Here is a 21,727-nt window from a genome sequence, read left to right as displayed (position 1 = left end):
ATAATAAATATTTATATTATATCCGATTAAAAATTAATTCATACGATTTAAAACTATTCAAGAATGGTTATAACTATATTTCAGTTTAATTAACTATAATTAATATTTTTGGAAAACTTATTGAGATCAAAGTATTTATTTGTTTTTAATACTACTCAATAATAAAATTAAAACAGAGACAACCATCGTACCCTGTGGACAACATAGTCCAATGCACGGACATAACACACCACGTTATATGTTTAGCGGATCAGCCATTCAAATTTTTTTACCGATCGTAATATTAGAGTAACTATATTTATAAAATGTCGACGAGTAATGGAAAATTATGGAATTTTTTTCATTGAATCGCATTCGAAATTAAGTTAATATTTATGAACGGATATTTAGTGTATATGATAATTAATTGTATGTCATCAAATTTATGAACCACACAACAATTCTAGTTCACCTATAGAATTAAAACTTAAAAGTAGGTCATTGATCAAAAATTAATTTTGAAGTGATGAAGTTAAGCATTGAAGTATATATTGTATATTACCTATTTTTATATTCGTGTTGTCTATGACTTTGATTATGTTACTTAGATTGTTGGTGTTTGTTAGATTTAGCACTATTAACAACGTTAAGTATAAAGATCGGAATCATATTATTTTTATTCAAAACTAAAACTTTTTCGTTTTTTCGTAATTAATTTTTATTATCTACTATGAGTACTGCTATTAAACGCAGATTCTGCATTATGAATGTGTATTAATAGATTTATTGTTATCAGTAAAAATTGTGCGTGTACTTTATGTACCTACACGTAACACGTATACAATAAATTTAACCATTATTTATTTATTGATTTTTTTTTTTTTTTTGTTTTTATAACAGTAATTGACGATGGTAGTGTTTGCACGAAATCAAAACCGGTTTGTTAGCTGTTGCTAAATAATATAAAACCACTGTAGTCGCAGCAGATATACTTGATATAGGCAACACAAGCATGTTAGTATTCATCGGTCGGCGGTCCTGTACTCTGCTTAACAATGATTAACACCGGTTCACTGGGTGTGACTTGGATCACGTTTGCGTGCTGTTTGTTCTCCGTCATAACGTACAACAGTAAGTCATGATCATTGTATTTTCTTACATTTTCTACAACTATTAGAAATCCAATAGAGGTCTTTTTCCATCGTGTAACGATTATATTAACCAGCTAACGTAGTGCTAACAACTGGGGATTACAAAAACTTTATAACGACTGATTTGAAGTTACTTACCGCAAACTTTTACACCTATGATAAGAACTTTTAACTACTCTCGTAGGACATTTTTAAAGCTATAAGAAATTGACCACATTTTAAACAAATGAGTCCTTTTAACATAGGTTTCACTTTTTATCGTTTAATTAATAGGTGTGAAATATGCATGAATATATTAAAATCATGCCATTAAAATCTGAATATTTATAAATTTATTATTGTAGTTTTTCTGTTATAATAGATGTCGTAAAAACATTTTATTTAGATTTAAAATTTGTGTTGTATACAAATATTATACAAAATATAATTAATAAATTATTTTTAATATTACGTTGCATGTTTGTATATTTTTCAGGCTACTTAAATATTTTTATGGTAATTAATACTATCATTGTTATTAAGAATGCAAATACAACAATAGACATAATTGATTTATGTTTTGTGTGTTAGCATTTGAATGTTAAACAAAAATTAAAAATATACTGCATATTCTTAACAGACTGAGAAGAATTTTTGTTTTTTTTTTTTTTTTTATTAAACATAAAGATTAGACTTAGCCATATCATAAATTATACTTAATAATTATATATTTTGAGTACTTTTAAATACTATTAATGTATTAATATCTAAAGTGTATTAAAAATAGAATAATAGTTATTTATAAAATATAAAAAATATTAACAATATTGTAAAAATATAATATCATTTATAAAATCTGTAAAATATAAAAATATTAAATGTTGAGCAACCGTTTAATTTTTCAGAAAACACAGGAAATATATGTCATATAATTGTTATCCATTTTTTTAAACATTAAATAAAATATAAATAAAATATTTTATTTTTAGAGAAATCAAAATCAAAATTTCTGGTTTTAATATTTTAATATTATATTACATTGTTTTAAGTTTGTGGTATTTTTATTTGATGCATTATAAATCTTTACTTTTTTAGAAAATTATTTAAGATGTTACACATTAAACTATTGATATTTTTTAATGCTCGAAAAAGCATCCACGAAAAAGCATTTTCGATTTAATTCAAATATACGTACCTATTAAAATGTAAATAATAGTTTATATTAGTTTTAAAATATTTATGAAAAGGTGATATCATTCAACGAAGGTGTCAAAACAAACACATTAAGTTGTTGGATGATTTTTTTTTTAAGGTTTTGCTCGTAATGCAATCAACTTGATCGTTACAAAGGTAAAGGCACTATAAATCGCATTATACACTCTATCCTAAGTTTTTTTTTTTATTTAACTCTAACGTGAGTCGACTACATGTAGCACATATTCTTTATAGCATCTTACAAGTTTTCGGAACTTCGTATAAAATGGGGAAAAAATAATGAAATTATTATGTCCTTTGAATATCATTCGTCTGCGGGTAAAAATACGACCGTAAATAACATACTTAGTACTCTAGGGAAATCACATGATGGTTTAAAAGTTTGTCAAAAATTAATACTCACTGTTTTATTTTTGATTTTTCTTACTTTAAAAATAATATATACATATTAAACTTTATGCAACCGTATTTTATATTAGTATATTATACTTAAAATACAGTAAAATTAAATCTTTTTTAAGTATAATATATATTTCTTTATTTTTTTTTAAGGATGTATAATATATATATATATATTATATGCGTATGAGGTGTAAATTAATTATTAAACTTGTGATGGAAGTTTTTTATATTTCGAAAATGTTAAAAAATAAATTGTTTCTATTAAAGCAAACATGTAATAACATACAATATATTACACTGTATAAATATTAAATAGTAATACATTCAAAATCATATTTGTTTAAATAATATTTAATAGAAAAAATAGTAGAGTTTATGTGGAACTATATAATGTATTCATTAAGTGGGAATCAAGTGGTTTACTGTAATAAATGTGTTAATTTTGAATTCAATAATGTATGTAATTGTATCCGTAAAACAATTCTGAAATGAGATGGTTTGAAAGCTTAAGATATTCTTTGTTATATTTATTTCATTAATCACACAATATTACACTATCAATATTCAAGACCATCAAAAAAATCATTTATATCAAATTATTAATTATTTCATATTATAATATATTATTATCATTATTTACTATGATAACTTTTTTATAAATATATTTATGAATGACGTAAATAAATTAAATAGCTTAAAATGTGTGTTTATAAGCTAATGATAAACGTAAAGTAAATTTTGTACAGTTCCTGTGACTATCAATAGTTTTTGAACTACTATAAAAAAAACTAATTTTTTTTTTTTTAGTCAAAAATCAAACTCTATAAACGTATTATATAAACAAAATTATTCATATGTGTTTTCGTTATTTTTTAATAGCGACAACAAAAACTTAAAAGGAACTTTGTGTTTACTTTTTAAGACTTATAGCTACACTAACTGAACATTTAAAAAATATTTACCTACGAAAAAATTTAAAAATGTTTGAAATCTTTACTAATTTAGTCAGAAATTGTAACTTTATACGCTTATAAAAAGTCTTAACAATACATTTTTATATTTTTAAAAGTAAAATAAAAAAAAAATGTATGTGAGATCTTGTGAACAATTTTCAAACTTTTTGACCATTTTGACACACACATTATTGTAAAACTAATACTTTCACCGCTTCACTCATAGTATAACACGTCGTATCGTCATAAAAAGGCAAGAATAATTAATACATAGGTGACTTATTTTTCTGGAAATTTATACACCCAAAAACATGAAGTATTATAATATGGTCGAAAACACGACCAGGATGTCTAGTCACGTAATTTTTAAAATTTAAGACCAAATTATTCTAGTGGGTTAAAAAAAGAGTTCGCAGTGGCTCGAATACTAATCAATTTAGTCATTATCATACATTTGTTTGTGTCGTTGGAGTGACACGCGTGACGCGTTTTGCACAAACAATCGCAGAATCCAGAGATTTCGGACTTGGAATTCCTACTGCTGCGATAGTGTATATATCAGGGATGGGAAACTCAAAGTAACTAGATGGCCAATTTTTCGAAAATTAAAATCTAGCGGGCCAGAGCATAGAAAACAAAAACAAAAAAGATCGTTCAAAATATACATTTTAATTACCATTTATTTTGTTAATAATAAATAAATAGCCATTCTCCTGTGGGATGTTAAAAAATTCTATTTTCATCATCGATTTTAAGTTTTTTTGCAAACAACATTAAGCATTACAAAAACACGAAAACAATAAATAATAATAATTTATAAATAAAATAAATAATAATAAATTCAACGATTCACGACACGAATGTACAAACAGCTATGGTTAAATGCTATATGTATACATACGTGTGTATATACTACATTATGAAATTTAGACATTTAACAACGTTCAATACCAGATAACAATTATTATATCAATAAAATAGACTATACATATATATTATAGAATATAGAGTATAGAAAATTAACTTTAAAATTGTATTATATTATTTGGAAATGTAGGATGGGCCAGATAAAAAATGTTCACGGGCCGGATGCGGTAATATGATTGTTCACGAGTATTCCTTGAAATTAATTTAACTGATCGATTAAATAGTGATGTACACCCTGATTGAAAATTAAATAATACGCTTTAAATACCTATCAAAATATGGTCACTACAGGTCTAACCTGTAACAATAATATAATATAATATTTTATCGAAATTATAAAACATTATATTACCTATAGTAACTAATCTTATTATTGTAACAATATCGTGCCATATTATTATCGGAGCTTTAATAAAAAATTCAGTCAACAGGAGAAGGACTGTCAATATTATTGAGGAACTATATTATAGTTTTACATGGCTTTACCAACTCCACATATTTGCGTGAAATCTGGTGAACTTCAAATTTATCCGAGTAAAGAAAATTAAAGTATATTTTAATCTGAGATATTTTGCATACCAATTATTACTTAGGTACTTAAACCTTTTATCCTCATTATTAATTACTATATAAATCATATTTTAGTTAGAAAAGATCCCATAAATTTCCATAGCCATCACCAATCTATCCCGTTAAAAAGTCACGGACGACATTTTATAGAATATCCCTTTAATTTAATACCATACTGATTGTAGTAATAAGCCCCGCTTATACCGCTGTACAAGCCAAGTGGAGAGACGATAAAATTAAGTGTCGTATAAAAATATTATTAAGTTAATGTCATTATAAGCATATTGTTGTACAATATAATACGGGAGAGTGTGACGCGCAATGACTGCTTTGACGACGCACGCGAGGTGTGAATATTGTTAATTCTGTCAGCGGTGTGCCGCGGTGGTGGTTCATTTGTAGAAATTTTTCTAAATTGAAACGAATGACTTACTCGAGAACAAAGTAATTTCCACAGATTAAGTGAAAGAAAACGACGATGGGTAGTAGGTATATAGTGTAAAAAGGGCAAACGGTGTGTCGGTGTAAGGGGAAAAAAACGCGGTCTAAATGTCACGCAATAAATCGTACCGGGTTTTTCGGTAAACTCGCACACCGGCGTGTCTTGGAAAAAAATAAAAATAAAAAATAAATACACACAAAGAAACCGAAAAGTTTAGATGATAATAAACTGCCGGCGGTGGAAACTTTAACCGCTGCCACCGACCGCAAAAATCCAGTCACTCGCGGTAGTTTCTCTTATAACACATCTTCAAACTACTAAAATAATAATAATAATATATATATATATATATATATTATGCGTATTGTTATATTCTGTGCCGCAATCACTGTTTTATTTAATTACTCATATTGTTATTATATTATTTCTGTTATTCGTTTTCAGGTCGTAATGCATACTGCTCGCATGCCGCCAACGCGAAAGTTTACACGGAACAAGGTAAATTCATTATTATTATTGTTGTATACGACAACGGTTGAATCATTATCCATTCATTTTTAATTAATATTGTGATATATGTTTGCCATCGAATGTGTTTGACGGTTATTATATGTATATGATATGCATTTGTTTTTAACTTCTATTTTCGTAGAAAACGAGCACATTCAGATGTTCGTAACTCAAAATGATAATAAGATAAATCTTTTTAGTTAACCCCACGTATTTTTATGTATCATTTTCAATGTTATATTTTAATTTTTTTTTTTTTAGTTATTGAGTGAGCTTTTATAATTTAATATCTAAACAATAGTTCTTTCAATTTCTATAAACACTTAAACAGTAATATAGTTCATGATGGGCCCGCTATAAAATAGTTGTACAATATAACTCGAAAAATATTGAAGTTAGGTTAGGATAGATTAAACTGGTTGAATTGACATTCAATAGATATAACATAATTTTCAAAATATTTTGGTAAATTTTAACGTACATACTATATCTGCTACACAGCACAGACTAAGGTAGCGGATTTTTTTCATTGGATTCATTTTACATTAATACTGGCCAATTAAAAAAAAAATAACCAAATTATTCGGTTGAACATTTTGATTTTAAATTAAATCTCTTCGTAAAATCGTGATTAAATTGTTTACTAATAGGTTTTTTTTATAGTATATGATTACCTACTCTAGAATTTCATGAATGTTAATAATATATTTATCAGTTGTTTTACATTTTTTTAGATCTATACATGAATAATAAAAATAATGATATATACATATAGTTATGCTGATAGCAGTATTATATCGCTAAAAAATGTAGTGTTAAGAGATTATAAATGTTATTATAGGTCATTCAGTATGGTTTTATGTAGTTAACTGAATTATGAACTATGATTTATTATTACATCCAATAGTTAAATCATTTATTTATATTTTAGATCACGTTTATTTAATGCATTATTATATATACATAATATGTATATAATACATTATTTACATACTCAATATGGTTCTTGTATATTAATATGTTACAATGCACTTATAATTCATTTTTTTTTTATTGAATATATTTATATATGTTTTTGGGCTCGGTACAGTAAGTTATTTTGATTTCTATAACCAATTTTGGTTAAAACTTCAAGTTATAAACATAACATGTGCATTACTATGTGTAGTCATATTTATGATGTTGCAAGTTACATGCAAGTTACGACTTACGAGTAGGTAAAATATTATTATAATTTAAAAATAATCATAATCAATTTTAAAATTAAAATGTTATGAAAAAGATAACGTAAAAACACAGAGCTCTTAAATCAAAATTTGATAATGAGTCACTCTAATTTTAAATTCAATAGATTACATTTTTAATTACATATTACAAGACAAAAAATGTTATTTAATATTTTTCTGAAAATTTTGATTCTAACTTAAAAAGAGTTGTTAATATTCGAAGTTTTTATGAGTAGAGTGTAGTGGCACAGGAGTATCTGGGAAATTGTTAGTATATTACTCCATTCTTTTAAACTTTAAATACTTAAAGGTTATAAGTTATTTTATCTCCATTGTTCAAAATTCAATTTTTATATACTAAGAAAAATGTTTATTTTATGAAATTAAAAATGTATGTTATTATTCAATAAAGCAATAATAATAAAAAAAAAAAACAGCAATAAAAATAGCAAAATATATTTTTTATAATGACTTCAAATTATTTTAGGAAAATATTTTTAAAAACATTAATACTTTTCGTAACAATTAGTGTTACTTCTGAAAAAACTTGTCCAACATTTATACATATCAAATTATTATGTAGTAGGTATAAAATATTCATAAATAGGTATATAATATATAAAATTCACCTTAAAAGTAAAACAGAAATACTTCTATTAAATTTCAATTTTTGAAATTCGTACATTAGAAGTCACAATAAATGTATATATTAGTTGGTATGTATATAGTTTAAAATATGATTTATTTAATATGTACTCTTTCAAAATAAAAAACTCAAAACCATTTAATGTTGAATACAATTTGCAATTCTATAGAAATTAATTAATATTAATTATTTATGTTTAAAGTTTCTACGATTACTACTTTTTAAAGACATTGAAATTCCAAAAATTAATTAAATTAATTTGTACTATAAAATATAGTTTAAATACAACACAATAAACACATCGATTCAAGTTTAATTTTGAAAACTAAAAGTATTTTTACTTTGAAGCTATAGAGTTTATAATATTATAATATATGTATAATAATTTAAGCGAACATTTTTTTATGGGAAAACATCTTTACGCGCCTCCTCGTAGAAAATGTATGGTTGTAGTAATTTCGTTGAAATGAACAAAAACGCATTACCGTAGTGAACGCAAGCTTCTAACGGCTAATCTCAAAAACTACTTGGCCTATTTCAATAAAAGTTACATCAATAGGTTTCTAGATACTCAGAGGATATTTTTCGCTTCTTTTCAACCTATATATGCTGATATAAGGTGGATCACACATTAATTTTGTTTTGGCTTTTAAAATCTAGTAAATATTTTGCTAAAAATATAAGTATAACTCATTTATTTCACACGAAAAACGTTTAGATGTTTAAATAAATAATAGAGCACTAACTGGCTCTAAACTTTTTTAAATATTCACTTAAAAACAACTATAGTGTATGTTTATATATATATATATATAAGTTTAATTATTATCCACCCTATTTCATTTAAAATGTTGAACGAGAAACAGATGTAGATTATTTAGAATTCGTTTCTAGTTTTTATTTGTATTTACTACTGAAATTAGTTATCTACTTTTGTACGTTCCATATATTTTATTTCTATCGTTATACATAATTTAATATACATGTACAGAGTATAGTTTATAGTACAATACTTTTATGTACTTCATCCTATTTTAACATAAGTTTATTCAGATGTTACTATCAATTTTCTTTATAAAATATACCTTGACTACTGAATTCTATTTTTAAAATCATTTTAAACATTTCTGGTATAAAAAAAAATTATATTATATTGCTCTCAACTTTCAACAGAACCGAATCATCTGAAAGAAATTCACTCACGTTCGCTATTGTACAACCAGCACTCGTTAAAGTCGGACTTAAGTCTCGAGTGAATTGTTATTTCACGGAATATACATGTATTATGTATATATGTATATAAAGACAGGAATAAAATAATAACAGCTTGGTATTTTTTTCATGTAGATAGACAGTACTGGATCGAAAACGGTAAGGAGAAGGTGACCGAGAAACTCAAGTACGTGAATAAAAGAGGCGTCGCCAAAAATATAATCATGTTTCTGGGTGACGGTATGTCGGTGACTACGTTGACGGCTTCGCGTATCTATAAAGGTCAAATGGAAAAACGTTCCGGCGAGAATGAGTACTTGAGTTTCGAGAAATTCCCATTTGTCGGCATGTCAAAGGTGATATTAAAATAAAATTCAAAAAAAAAAAAAAAAAAATTGAAGACACTTGTCTCACGATATCTCCACTCGACTTTGAATTATATTGAATTTTTAAAATCAAAATATTTATGTCATCGGTGTGACACACATTGTTATTTAGATAATTAATATTAACACAGTTTTAAATTTTTTATGGTTGGCAAAATCTAGATAATTAGTTTTTATTATGTTATTATGAAGTTAACTAATTACATACACCTTTGGGGTAGGGTCAAAGCAATATAATATATTTTTTTTTAAAGTTAACATAATATACAGTATATACAATTAATTTTACATGGGTATAGAGTTTTATAAAATTACTGTTAATATTTTAATCGATTACACGTTTTTAAACGTTTTACGTTTTAGATTAATATATGAAATAATATTATTGTTATAATTTATAATAAATAACTAGATTATTGAACTTAAAATATTATATTAGTAAACCTGTATACAAATATGTTTATTATACTTAATATATTTGTTTTAGTTTAAAATAAATTACAATTGGAACGTTCTAATAAATTATAATGGCTAAGTAGGTACTTATATTTTCAAATCAAAAATAATTATTGATACCTTAAACTAGCGGTTTCCAATTTTTTTTCTCCGTGCCCCTTTTCGAATCAAATTCAGCCACGGTGCTCTGCATTGAAAAATATGAAAGATCAAACCAAAACATAATTCTATACATTTCAAATTATTTATTAGGTATGAGTCTTAGACCACGGTTCATAGTTTAAGAACCTCTGTTTTAAACAAAAATATTGAAAGTGAACATATTTGTGCGTTTTTTAAATTGTTTTATGGCATTTATAACTTAAAACAACATAATAAATAAAACCTTTTTAGGTTAAATTTGTATTATTATATATTCGTGTTTATTTAATTAATTATTGTGTATATTATAAATAGGTATTTAATTAAATCAAAACTAACACATTTTATGTTAGCATATACTATAAAAACAATATTATTGGATTAATTTTAAAAATATTAAATTTATTTAGGAAAGATGAGTCTTGTTTAATAGTCAATATGTGTTTATTTTTATGTACATTTAAATTTAAAATATAATTAAATTATTACAAATTTATTTACAAATAAGTTACATACATTTGAAATAGACGGTTTTAATAAGCTTAATATAAATTTACAAAATAATTAAAATAAAAAATAATTTTATATTTTTTAACACAAATTATTTTGTTATTTTTGTTTTTTGTATGACGGTTTAAAGTGAATTTAGATATTAATTCAATAGTATATTTTTATCAAGACTAAAAAAAAAATATTATTATCACTTAACACTTATAGTTTTGTGCATTATTTTAATGGTAATTGAATTTAAATTGTTGATCAATTCTTTATCTGACAATTTTGTCAGTGTTGATGACAAGGGTAATGGTGTTAATTATTAGAGTCCTAAGAAAAATGTGGTCAAAGTCCAAAGGTATAATGCATAATTAAATGTGCGGTGACTGGGATGACAGCTGTCAAAAACAGTGCGATATGAAAAGGAGTATAATTCTAAATAAATAATAAACAGTATTAATTATTAAAATTCCAGTTTATTAAATTTACATAAAAAACTAAAAATCAAAAAAAAAAATATATGTCTATTACTATATTGATTGTAATTACAATAATTGTTGTTAAATATTTTCAATAAAAAAATTTCATTATTATTTATTTTATTTTTTTGGTTACATTACATTAAACGTTAATACAAGAAATGATAAAATAACCAAACTCTCGTAGAATCTTTTTAGAATAAAAATGAATTATAATATTTTTAGTAAACCATTATAACGTTTGATAGGTAATAACTGATAATTAGTAATAATAAAATATCAAAAATGTTGGTTACCGATATTACCAGAAATTTATTAACACATACATTTGTAGTTGCTATAAATTGTAAATGAAATAAAGTTTTGTTAAAATTATCGTATAAATAATAAGAAAACAAACATAAAACAAAAATATAAACCATGTTTTATCGTTTTCATAACCATAAAATGTAATAATATATTGAACGTTAAAATTTAATAAACTTTGATGTACTATACCATATTGGTCAAAATTATATGATAAATTTAAATACAATTAAACCAGAATAAATCCGCCCACGCAACAAATACTTGAAGACGTATTTAGGTAATATTTTTTTTCTTCATCTAGATAGTCTTTATAGGAATTTAATTTGAAATAAAAATACTGAAACAAAAATATAAACCTAAATGCTCGCTTACATACATTAAAAATATGTTATACTGTAAAATAAATCAAATGTACTAGCCAAAGAAAACTCATCTTCTAATTTAAAAGACAATTTTAAAATAAATAAGAACGTAATAACACACTAATATGTGAGCTGGCTAAACAATCTAACTTAAATACAATTAAAAAACTTCAAAATATAATATGTGTTCCATAAAATAACATACGCCTTAAGCATAACGCATATCTAACTTTTGTCTCTAAGCCTTTCATAATGTCTATGCTATTAAGTAAATTTTTTATACAATTTTTGACAAACTTTGTTTTCTACACTAAAAAACGACTATAATTCACTCATAAATAATATGATAACTCTGATAATAGACTAAAAAAATATTAGTGTCATTTTGTGTTTTAATAAATATTCTAATTTTGCTTTTTAATCCCAAGTTATGTTCCTCTGCGATAAATGGCTCCTTATTTATGTAACAAGTATTTATGTTTTATTCCCTTACATCACATGTACCATGTATACCTACTTAAATATGTAAATACAGTATATGTTATGTTTTATTCTTAAAATAAAAAAAAGTTGGTTTACTTTCTGTTTTTTATATAATCAAACATTTAAAGTACAAAAAATCACAATCAAGGCAACGCTATAGAATTTTACTAAATTTATATTTTTGTTAGTAAATGTAATTATTGTATTATTAATAAAGACGAATTTAGATATAGCCAAAGTTCAATACATTATTTTGTATACTTATTTATCCAATAATCATGGCTTATATTTTTGTATAAAAAAACTTTTATTTGAATGATTATTTTAAAAGATGAAAAGTATCGAATATTTAGGAGCATTTATTACCATGCGTTTATGACATGTTACAACGTATTTATTTTTTCCTCGTTATGTTTTTCATTGAAACTAATATACATTATTAATTTTTAAATGTCAATCTATATTTTAAGTATCATTATTTGAAGTTTACTTCACTTAAAATGCTGTTAAAATATTGAACTAACGGAGTTTATTTTATTAATAAGTGTTTAAAGCTTAAATGAACAGAGTAGAGGAGTCGAGGACCATATATTTAGTGGTACCTATATAGCCTTTGCTACTTATCTAAGCTTAAAATACTTACAAATAAAAACATATTTGCTCAATATCATAAACTATATTCTTGTATGGATATTGAATTATTTGTTAACCAATTTATTCATACGTAAGTACTAAGTAGACATGTGTAAAATAGGGTTAATATTAAAATCATAAGCCCACAATAATGATACTCGCGTATTCTTATTTCTTAAACGACTAATGTGACATAACGCATTTTAATCGTAGGTTCAAAGACATTACTGAGAGATAAATCGATGCATATGTTTATTATCTCAATATAATATTTTAGAAGTAGTAAAACGATTTAATGCTTTTACACATTTTTAATATTTTGATAACGTTAATTTGATGAATGCATTTTAATTGAATGTAAAAAAAATAAATGGTTGAAATTTTAACAAAACATATAAATTAAATTAGGTACTTTTTATAAAATTTTGTTCCTTTAGGTAATTTAATTTTTATATCTCTGTGGGAAAATGTTTGTTACCTACCACAGAATTATTTTAATAGACTCTAGCGACGTTCCGCTCGCATTGTTGTATCGGTTATCGATCATTTATATAGCGAAGGGATGATCCTTTTAATTCACATACACGTTACTTTTTGTTTTAGACTTACTGCGTGGACAAACAAGTGGCTGACTCGGCTTGTACGGCAACCGCTTACCTGACTGGCGTGAAGGCCAACTATGAGACGATCGGGTTGTCGGCTTCGGTGATGCTGAACGATTGTCCCGGGTCGGTGATGCCCGACAACAGGACACAGTCCATAGCCGATTGGTCGATGGCTAAGGGTAAAGCCGTCGGACTGGTGACTACAACTCGTGTAACTCACGCATCGCCGTCCGGATTGTACGCACATTCGGCACATCGAGATTGGGAGTCGGATGCCGAATTGGCAAAGGCAGCGAACCTAACAGACGTGACGCAGTGCGAGGACATAGCCAAACAGCTAATAACCAGAAGTCCTGGGATGGACATAAAGGCGAGTATTGCACTGTTTTTTTTTTTTAGAAACCTTTGTGATATTAACTCATACATTTTATTTGTGAGTCATGTCAGACTTGGTCAGTGAGAACGCTCAGCACGCAATTGGGTAGTACTCCTGAATAATTCTCCTGTTTTATTTTTTGTAATGAAAGTATATTATTATATTATATATAGTACTAGACAAGCTGACACGGAGGAGATCGAAATAAAATTATATAAATTAAAAGGGGGAATGAAGATAATTGCTTTTCTATGCAGTAAGTATCGAGTGTACCGTATAAATAAATGATATATTTGGTTCAGTCCTTGATACAGTCATTTCTCGTAGGATTATACGTATATTATTATACATGTATTATAATATTTTTCAGAGTTAAAATCTCACGTTTTGATCAGCATATTATTTTTAATTGTGGTCTTTTTTATTATTTATATAATCACTAAATTTAGAGGACTAAATCAAAAAAAACTTAATAATAACATTTTAAATTGGTCTTGTTAAGTAATTTTGCTGTGTGTAGTCATGAAATATTGTTTTATACGCACTATATCATTTGTATTAATTAATACTGTTATAGTGTTAGGTATACGAAATTATGAAGGTTTTAAATATCCGTGAACTTCAGTTGTATAGTATATCTTGACTATTGAAATAATATTATGACGTGATTTAATAGAATATCGTACCTGATTAAAAGCTTAGGTATATTATACTTGAATAGTTACCCAGGAATATAATATGATATAATATATTTTTAAAATATAAAATAATTTAATTATTATAAACACTATAATATTTTAAGATATATTAATATTTATTGTATTTTAATGTTTTAACAATCATAATAAAACATTTAATTATCATTATGCTTTTTGTTATAATATAAAATAATTCTTGAAATAATAAAAAAATGCATTTAAATATTTAATTTAAATTTTATTTTGCTTAAATTAAATGAACTATTAATTTTTAGGTAATACTTGGTGGAGGTCGTGAAATGTTCTTACTTAATGATACTGTTCATAATGGATCAAGAACTGATATGGATCTTGTAGAATTTTGGAAGAATGATAAAGTAAAACGTTTTGGAAAGGATAAATCAGCATACATTGAAAACAGAGAACAACTATTAAATATTGACCCTTCTAAGACCGATTATTTATTGGGTAAGCAAATAGAAATAACATTTCTTATTTATTATAGTGTATGAATAGAATATATTAAATATTTCATGAGCGGTTAATCCAAATAAAATGGAAAAAAATATTTTGTCAAATAATTTTTTTTAGTCATTTCAATTTCTTTTTTTTCATCTTTTGATGTCTTTCGCACTTTTTTTTAGATGTGGGGAGAAATCGAACAATTTTTCTTCAATATAAGTTCATCAAATAAAAAAAAAATCAATTTCGTAAAAATAGGTATATACTTTTACACGGCTTTGTAAAGCCTCTAAAAGATTTTAAGTATTAAAAATGTTAATATTTTTTTACTCTGATTAAAGGTTTTCAAACAGTTTAGCTATCGGCATCATAAAAACTAATCAGATATTTAAATTCTACATAAATAATCATAGAGATATGGTTTTATGGTGATATTTACTATGATATTTTAATAATGCGTGTCTTATGTTTTAGGACTTTTCGGAAAAAGTCATATGAAATTTCATTTGAATGCGAACGCTAATTTACAACCCACTTTGACGGAAATGACTAAAAAAGCTTAGAAGTTTTGAAAAAAGAGAAAAACGGATTTTTCCTGTTCGTCGAGGGTGGACTCATCGATGCTGCGCACCACGTAACAATGGCTAGGTTAGCGTTGGACGAAACGGTCGAATTCTCCAAAGCCGTCCAACAGGCTGTCGATATGACCAGCGAAGACGATACACTGATCGTCGTCACTTCCGATCACTCACATACTATGATGATGGCGGGATACCCAGTGAGGGGCCACGACGTTTTGAGTCTTTCGGGGTCACAAGGGTCGGATAATTTGCCGTACACTACACTCAGCTATGCTAACGGTCCGGAAAATAAAAAATCAGATGCGAATTGCGGCCGTGAAGATTTATCTAAAGTTGATACAAGTAATTTTCATATTATAATAGTTATTCGTACGTAGTCTGACTGTTTTTGGAAGTATCGTAAATCGTCACCATGTTCATTATGATATTACAGTGATTATCGTATATTGTTTTCGTTTGCAAAAAAATATAGTCGTTTAAGACAATTATTATGAATGACAATGAACCTAAATAATATTATAGAAATTTTTTTGTCATTCTCAACATAACAATACTGCATAGTAATATTTCATCAGCGCCAGATAATTGTTGTACTTGCCATCGACACACATGCATTATATTATGGTTAATACACTGAGACATTTCCAAAATCTATTTGATCTATTCTTATCTATTATAAGGCTAATGGTGTTTTTTATATCCAAAATAAACGATAGTATTGAATTGTAAGTTTATTTGAAAGAAAATGTACTAGTTCACTACACTAAAAGCGGCTAGATTTCAGATATCATTACGTAAATTGTAAGTTGTTGAGACTATGATAGCTTAATATTTTTTGGGGTCAATGTTTTATCATAAGAAAAATGTCAGATTTAGATATAATTATGATAAAATTAATTATAATTTACTAAATAAGTTTATTTGTTTTTTAAAATTGTAATTATGAATTTAGTATACGGAAATTTAAAACACGCACTTATCACACATTTAACATTTTTATGAACGTTTAAACTAAACTTTGATTTATTATTATTATACCTTTAAACACAATTTTAGAAGTAATTGAAATAAAAAAACTTAATAATTGTTTGTTAATAAATTAAATTAATAGTAATTTAATTTGAATTCAGAGAAACTCAAACAGTATAATTTCAAACAATACTTTATAATAAATTAGTTTACTTCATACTTATGTTTTCCAAGTTATACTCCCGTATTTAAAATGTAATATAATAATAAGAGCAACATTTATTTTTAGAAGAAAGCTAAGTCATCCTACATGATTTTATATTTCAGTATGTATACAATTAATATATACGTCATAATATTAAATATAAATAATATCGAGTATAATATCTATCGAAAAAGAATTATTTACGAGTATAATTAATTAGGTAATGTCATTACTATTAAAGTAGCTTTAATCTATTAAGCGACAATAGCGTTTATCTTTGGATTATAATATCATAGGACATATATTTTAGATATCTATAGATCTGAAATTGAAAGTATTATTATTTTATGGTTTCAGAGCGGATTAAGAGCGTTTTATCATCTTATTTAATTGAAAATACCATGTATACTTCAAATTTTTTAATTTATTTTTCGTAAATGTAAAACAATAACTACAGAGTGATTTATGAATCGAATTAATTTCGTGAAGGATCATAGATTATTGTAAATTATGTTATGTTTTTCAGATGATTTTCCTTTTTTTTATAAACCTAGTTAATTTTATTTTATTTAAATGACTTTAAGATCAACTGAAGAAATATTTTAAATATGCTTGTTTAAAAGAATACTTGAATCTAGTAATGTGTTTTACTTTATGTTTATATTCTTAAATTATATACTGATTCTTAGATAAAATATTTGACTAATAACCATAGAAAGTTATTTGAGTTGAGACATCGTAAAGCTATTTCACTTATGTCTGGGTTCTTTTGGAGCGTATATTTAAACGGATGTATTCAAAAATGGTTTTATTATTGCTCATATTATAGGTACGTTGTTTACTCGTTTGTATATTAATAAAAAGTTGTTTATATAACATGGTTCGATGTATATATGATATGTTTCTCCCTGATATATGTTGTAATATAACTTTCAATTCATATGAAGTTTTCCATACAATAGTTTATACTATATTTTCAATCAGGCTGGTTATAACGTATAATTTTATATTGGTATAATATGGCATAATATATTTAGAATTTTAGTAAGTAATAATTTGTTATTTTTTAAATGTTTATAAGTAATATAAATTAAAAATATTACAATATTATAGACCTATTTCAAAGTTGAAAATGAAAGATCATTGTAAACGTTATAAATTACACAACGTATACATGTTTAGAACGTTTTAAATGTTAATTATATTGTTTTGTGTCCTGTTTTATTGTTTGTATAGAACACATTATAAAATATACGTGATAATGATAAATTTAATGTATAAAATAATTTAAATTGGAAATCAGTAGTACATAATTATACTAGTAAGTAACTCTAAATCGTAGAAAAGGCTGTAAGATTATTAATCTTATATATTGATTTAAAAAATATGACCTCTTGTTTATTTAAACTTGTAGAAATTATCAATATAGTTTATTATGTTACGTTTGTAGATATAGGTGCTAAGCGCAATATTGCTCAATATAAATTAATATTTTTTTTTTATCTTTTCCTCTTCTTTAAATCGCAACATTGTGAAATAAAGTTATAAATTGTTCAAACACACAAATACAGTATCACTATAATGATATAATGGTATTTATTAAAATTAAAATGACATAATCAAGTTTAAGATACAAATAGTATCACAGTTTTAATTTGTTGACCGATAAAATCAATACGCTAAAACAATATTACGTGGACCATGCGGCTATGATGACTTTTTATTATTTCTATAGCATCTTCAATAACCAGTTTAACTATAAGATACAAACTAGTTATATGCCGTAATATCAAATTTAAATTTATAAATACTTAAACACCAGAACTCAACCAAATATCTAATAGATAAAATCAAAATTTTAACAGTTATTTGAAGGACAATATAAATGGTGTTTTTAATGATAAAAATGTTGTCATGAGCTAAAATAGATTCATAAGTTCGTTAAAACTAAAAACAATTCAATTAAACTGTAAACGTCAGTGCTAATTAAAATCTACCACTGGCAAATTGGAAACTAAACGCGCTTAGAATTTGATTTTTTTTAAAAAATAATATTTCTTTCACAATATTAAGTGATGGATACGAGAGAAAAAAATACACATACTTGTATATTATAAACGTGTACTCTTTACTTAGTTTTCGAAATTAAGTCATAACGCGACGTTTAGGCAAAGAACCGACAGCAGTTCTGTTTTTGATGGGTAAAAGAATATTGTTATATTGTCTATTTATTTATTATTATAAATTAAAATCTGGGTAAAATCATCAAACAATAAAATCTCAAAATTTAGATGCACATTTTAAATTAAAATTATTAAAAAAATATCAGATCCTCAATATAATAAGTTATCTTGAATAAAAAATAAAAGATGAAATTATCTGTGTACCTAAATATTTTTAACTAGAGGTTTAAACAAATTAATCGATAGTTTGTGTGATGTGGATACTTAAGATCACAAGAATACACTGATTTTATATATTGCTATATTATACATAATATTTATACATTTTTGTAATACAATTACAAAGAATAACTTCTTAGAACGTATTAAATATTAATAAAGAAGTGATTTTTTAAAGAAAAACTTATCACATGACAATATAAAATAGTAACTAACAAAAAATTTTTTTGGAGGAAAATATCCCCCACATAACCTAATATAACCTAAGTCGACGTTACTCAAAAATCATAATCATAATTTTTTTTTAAATCTAATTTTAATTTTAAAAACCATAAGATTCGATATCATGATCTGCAGCCCTAATTATATAATGTCGTTTCAATTTCAGGTAATCCATATTACACGTATCCGAAGCTGGTGCCATTACAATTCGAAACACACGGGGGTGAAGACGTGATGGTATTCGCAAGGGGTCCTTGGGCTCACTTATTTTCTGGCAACTATGAACAAAACACGATACCTCTGATGATGGGATTTGCTGCTGGCGTGGGACCGGCAGCCAATATGAATGGTGGTCCAGCCGCGTTCACATCCGCGGGACTCAGTACCACGACCGCCTCGTCACCGCTCACTATACTTACCAGTGTCCTACTGATGACAGCTGTTATTCGGCGCGTTTGTTTGTAGCCTACACTACCGTTAATCGATTACAATAGTAATCTGTACATTTTATTTCTATATGTAAAACACAATATAACTAGTCACAATGTGATGGTTAAGTTTCATTTGTTAACTTACTTAAACTTATGCCAAAAAGAATCACGAGAGTTTTGCTTACGGCTTTGTCGTTTTTTTTTTTAAATCTTTCGAAATGGTTGTATTATATTTTATTTTAATTTCTCATACCCGCTCTCAATATAATAATAATAATAAATGATACAGTCAAATTTTTTATAAAAAATATAAAATGACAAAATGAACAAATTTATTATTTTATTTTTAAGTAGAGTGCCTTTTTTGAAAATTTGTTAAAAAAACATACTGTAAAAAAATTGTTATAAATATCCACCTAAATACGTATTAAGAAATATAATGTCTTAACGCATACAAGTTTAAAGCCATGTTTAATTAATCGAATTATTGAGAATGCGTATATTCATATAACAACAAAAATAAATGGTGATGGGCGATATCCCGAAAAAAATATAGTATTATAATAATAATTTTTTATGACAAATATAAATATGATGATAAATACAATCTTTATTTATATTTATTTACAGCAAAAATATATTACAAATTAAATTTTTAAGAATTATTAATTACTATCGTTATACAACGAAAAAATTATTTCTCAAAATATGAACTGATCTTATTAGGGCGCCAAAAAGCCTTTGGGGATCCACAACACAAAATTGTGCTTATATGAACATTTTATAGTATAATATTATGTATATTGTATGGATAAAAAGGATGAAAGGTGCGTAAAATGTTTAAACAAATAAGTAAATAGTATTTATATATTCAAACGATATGTTTGTGTATACCTACGCATTTCGGTGAGTGAAATTGTTTTGGATGTGAAAATAATTAAACACCTCTTCCGGAATTAACCGTAATTCGTTAGAAACGTGTATGGTTTATATTTGTTAATTTTTTTTTACTATCCCAAACTAATTTGTTGTTGCGTTCGTTGTTATAACGTAGACATTTGTTTGATCTTTGGCCGTGCTTAAATATTTAATGCGAACGATAACCTTAATACGCGTTATATGTAAAATATTATACTACACAACAATATTATTATGTTTGATTCATATTAATAAATGAACTGTACCTACTCGTCTTCCGAATCCTGTTATAGTTAACCAATGTTGTTAGCAGGAGATAGTCAATACCTATGAGTATAGTGGAACCTAAAGTGTTAATATAACTATAGCTATAACTATATTTTGCTATATTTGTTGTTGAACTTCTTCCTCTCTTTATTTCTATCTATTGAAGTGTATATTTGGTTTTAAGTTATGTGCTTTACTTGTCTTACAACGTACGTTGATCTACTGAACCTTTAATTAACTATATTATCAGACCATTTCTTTTTACTTCTATGATTTGAGTAGGCACTACAACTACAAACACATAAGGTCTATTACAACTTACGGGAAAAACATACATATAACGTCATCGGGCCAACGATCATAGTTCGCTAATTATTTAAACAAATAAAATAGGAATTCAACATATTATAATATACATTATAATATCAAGCAGGCGTATCCAGAGACAACAGTAATTAAATTACCTCTGCCTATTTCTAATATTATGTTATCCCAATCCATCGCACAATTAAATTCTATCATTAGTCTGTAAATTTCCCTTTTATCGACTCTTATTTGTTAATCTTAATATGCTTATATTGCTGAAGGCACTATCTCTCCGGAATTCTATCTAGAACATCGATCCACAATCATAT

General features: G+C 25.7%; 2 protein-coding genes across 4 annotated transcripts in view; one reads left to right on the top strand and one right to left on the bottom strand.

Moving 5' to 3' along the window:
- The window catches only part of LOC114123117 (lachesin-like), a 180,714-nt gene that overhangs the window by 42,378 nt on the left and 116,609 nt on the right, over positions 1 to 21,727 (bottom strand). The gene's annotated exons all lie outside the window — the stretch shown is intronic.
- Positions 948 to 20,091, top strand: LOC114123114 (alkaline phosphatase-like). The gene is given in 8 exon segments (XM_027985976.2): positions 948 to 1,110; positions 6,063 to 6,116; positions 9,348 to 9,568; positions 13,560 to 13,931; positions 14,911 to 15,103; positions 15,572 to 15,655; positions 15,658 to 16,020; positions 19,643 to 20,091. Coding segments are annotated over 8 exon segments (1,662 nt in total). The 5' UTR covers positions 948 to 1,034; the 3' UTR covers positions 19,942 to 20,091.

The sequence above is a fragment of the Aphis gossypii genome, chromosome 2, assembly GCF_020184175.1.
Source record: "Aphis gossypii isolate Hap1 chromosome 2, ASM2018417v2, whole genome shotgun sequence".
NCBI lineage: Eukaryota > Metazoa > Arthropoda > Insecta > Hemiptera > Aphididae > Aphis > Aphis gossypii.
This window is presented reverse-complemented; position numbering and strand designations above follow the sequence as displayed.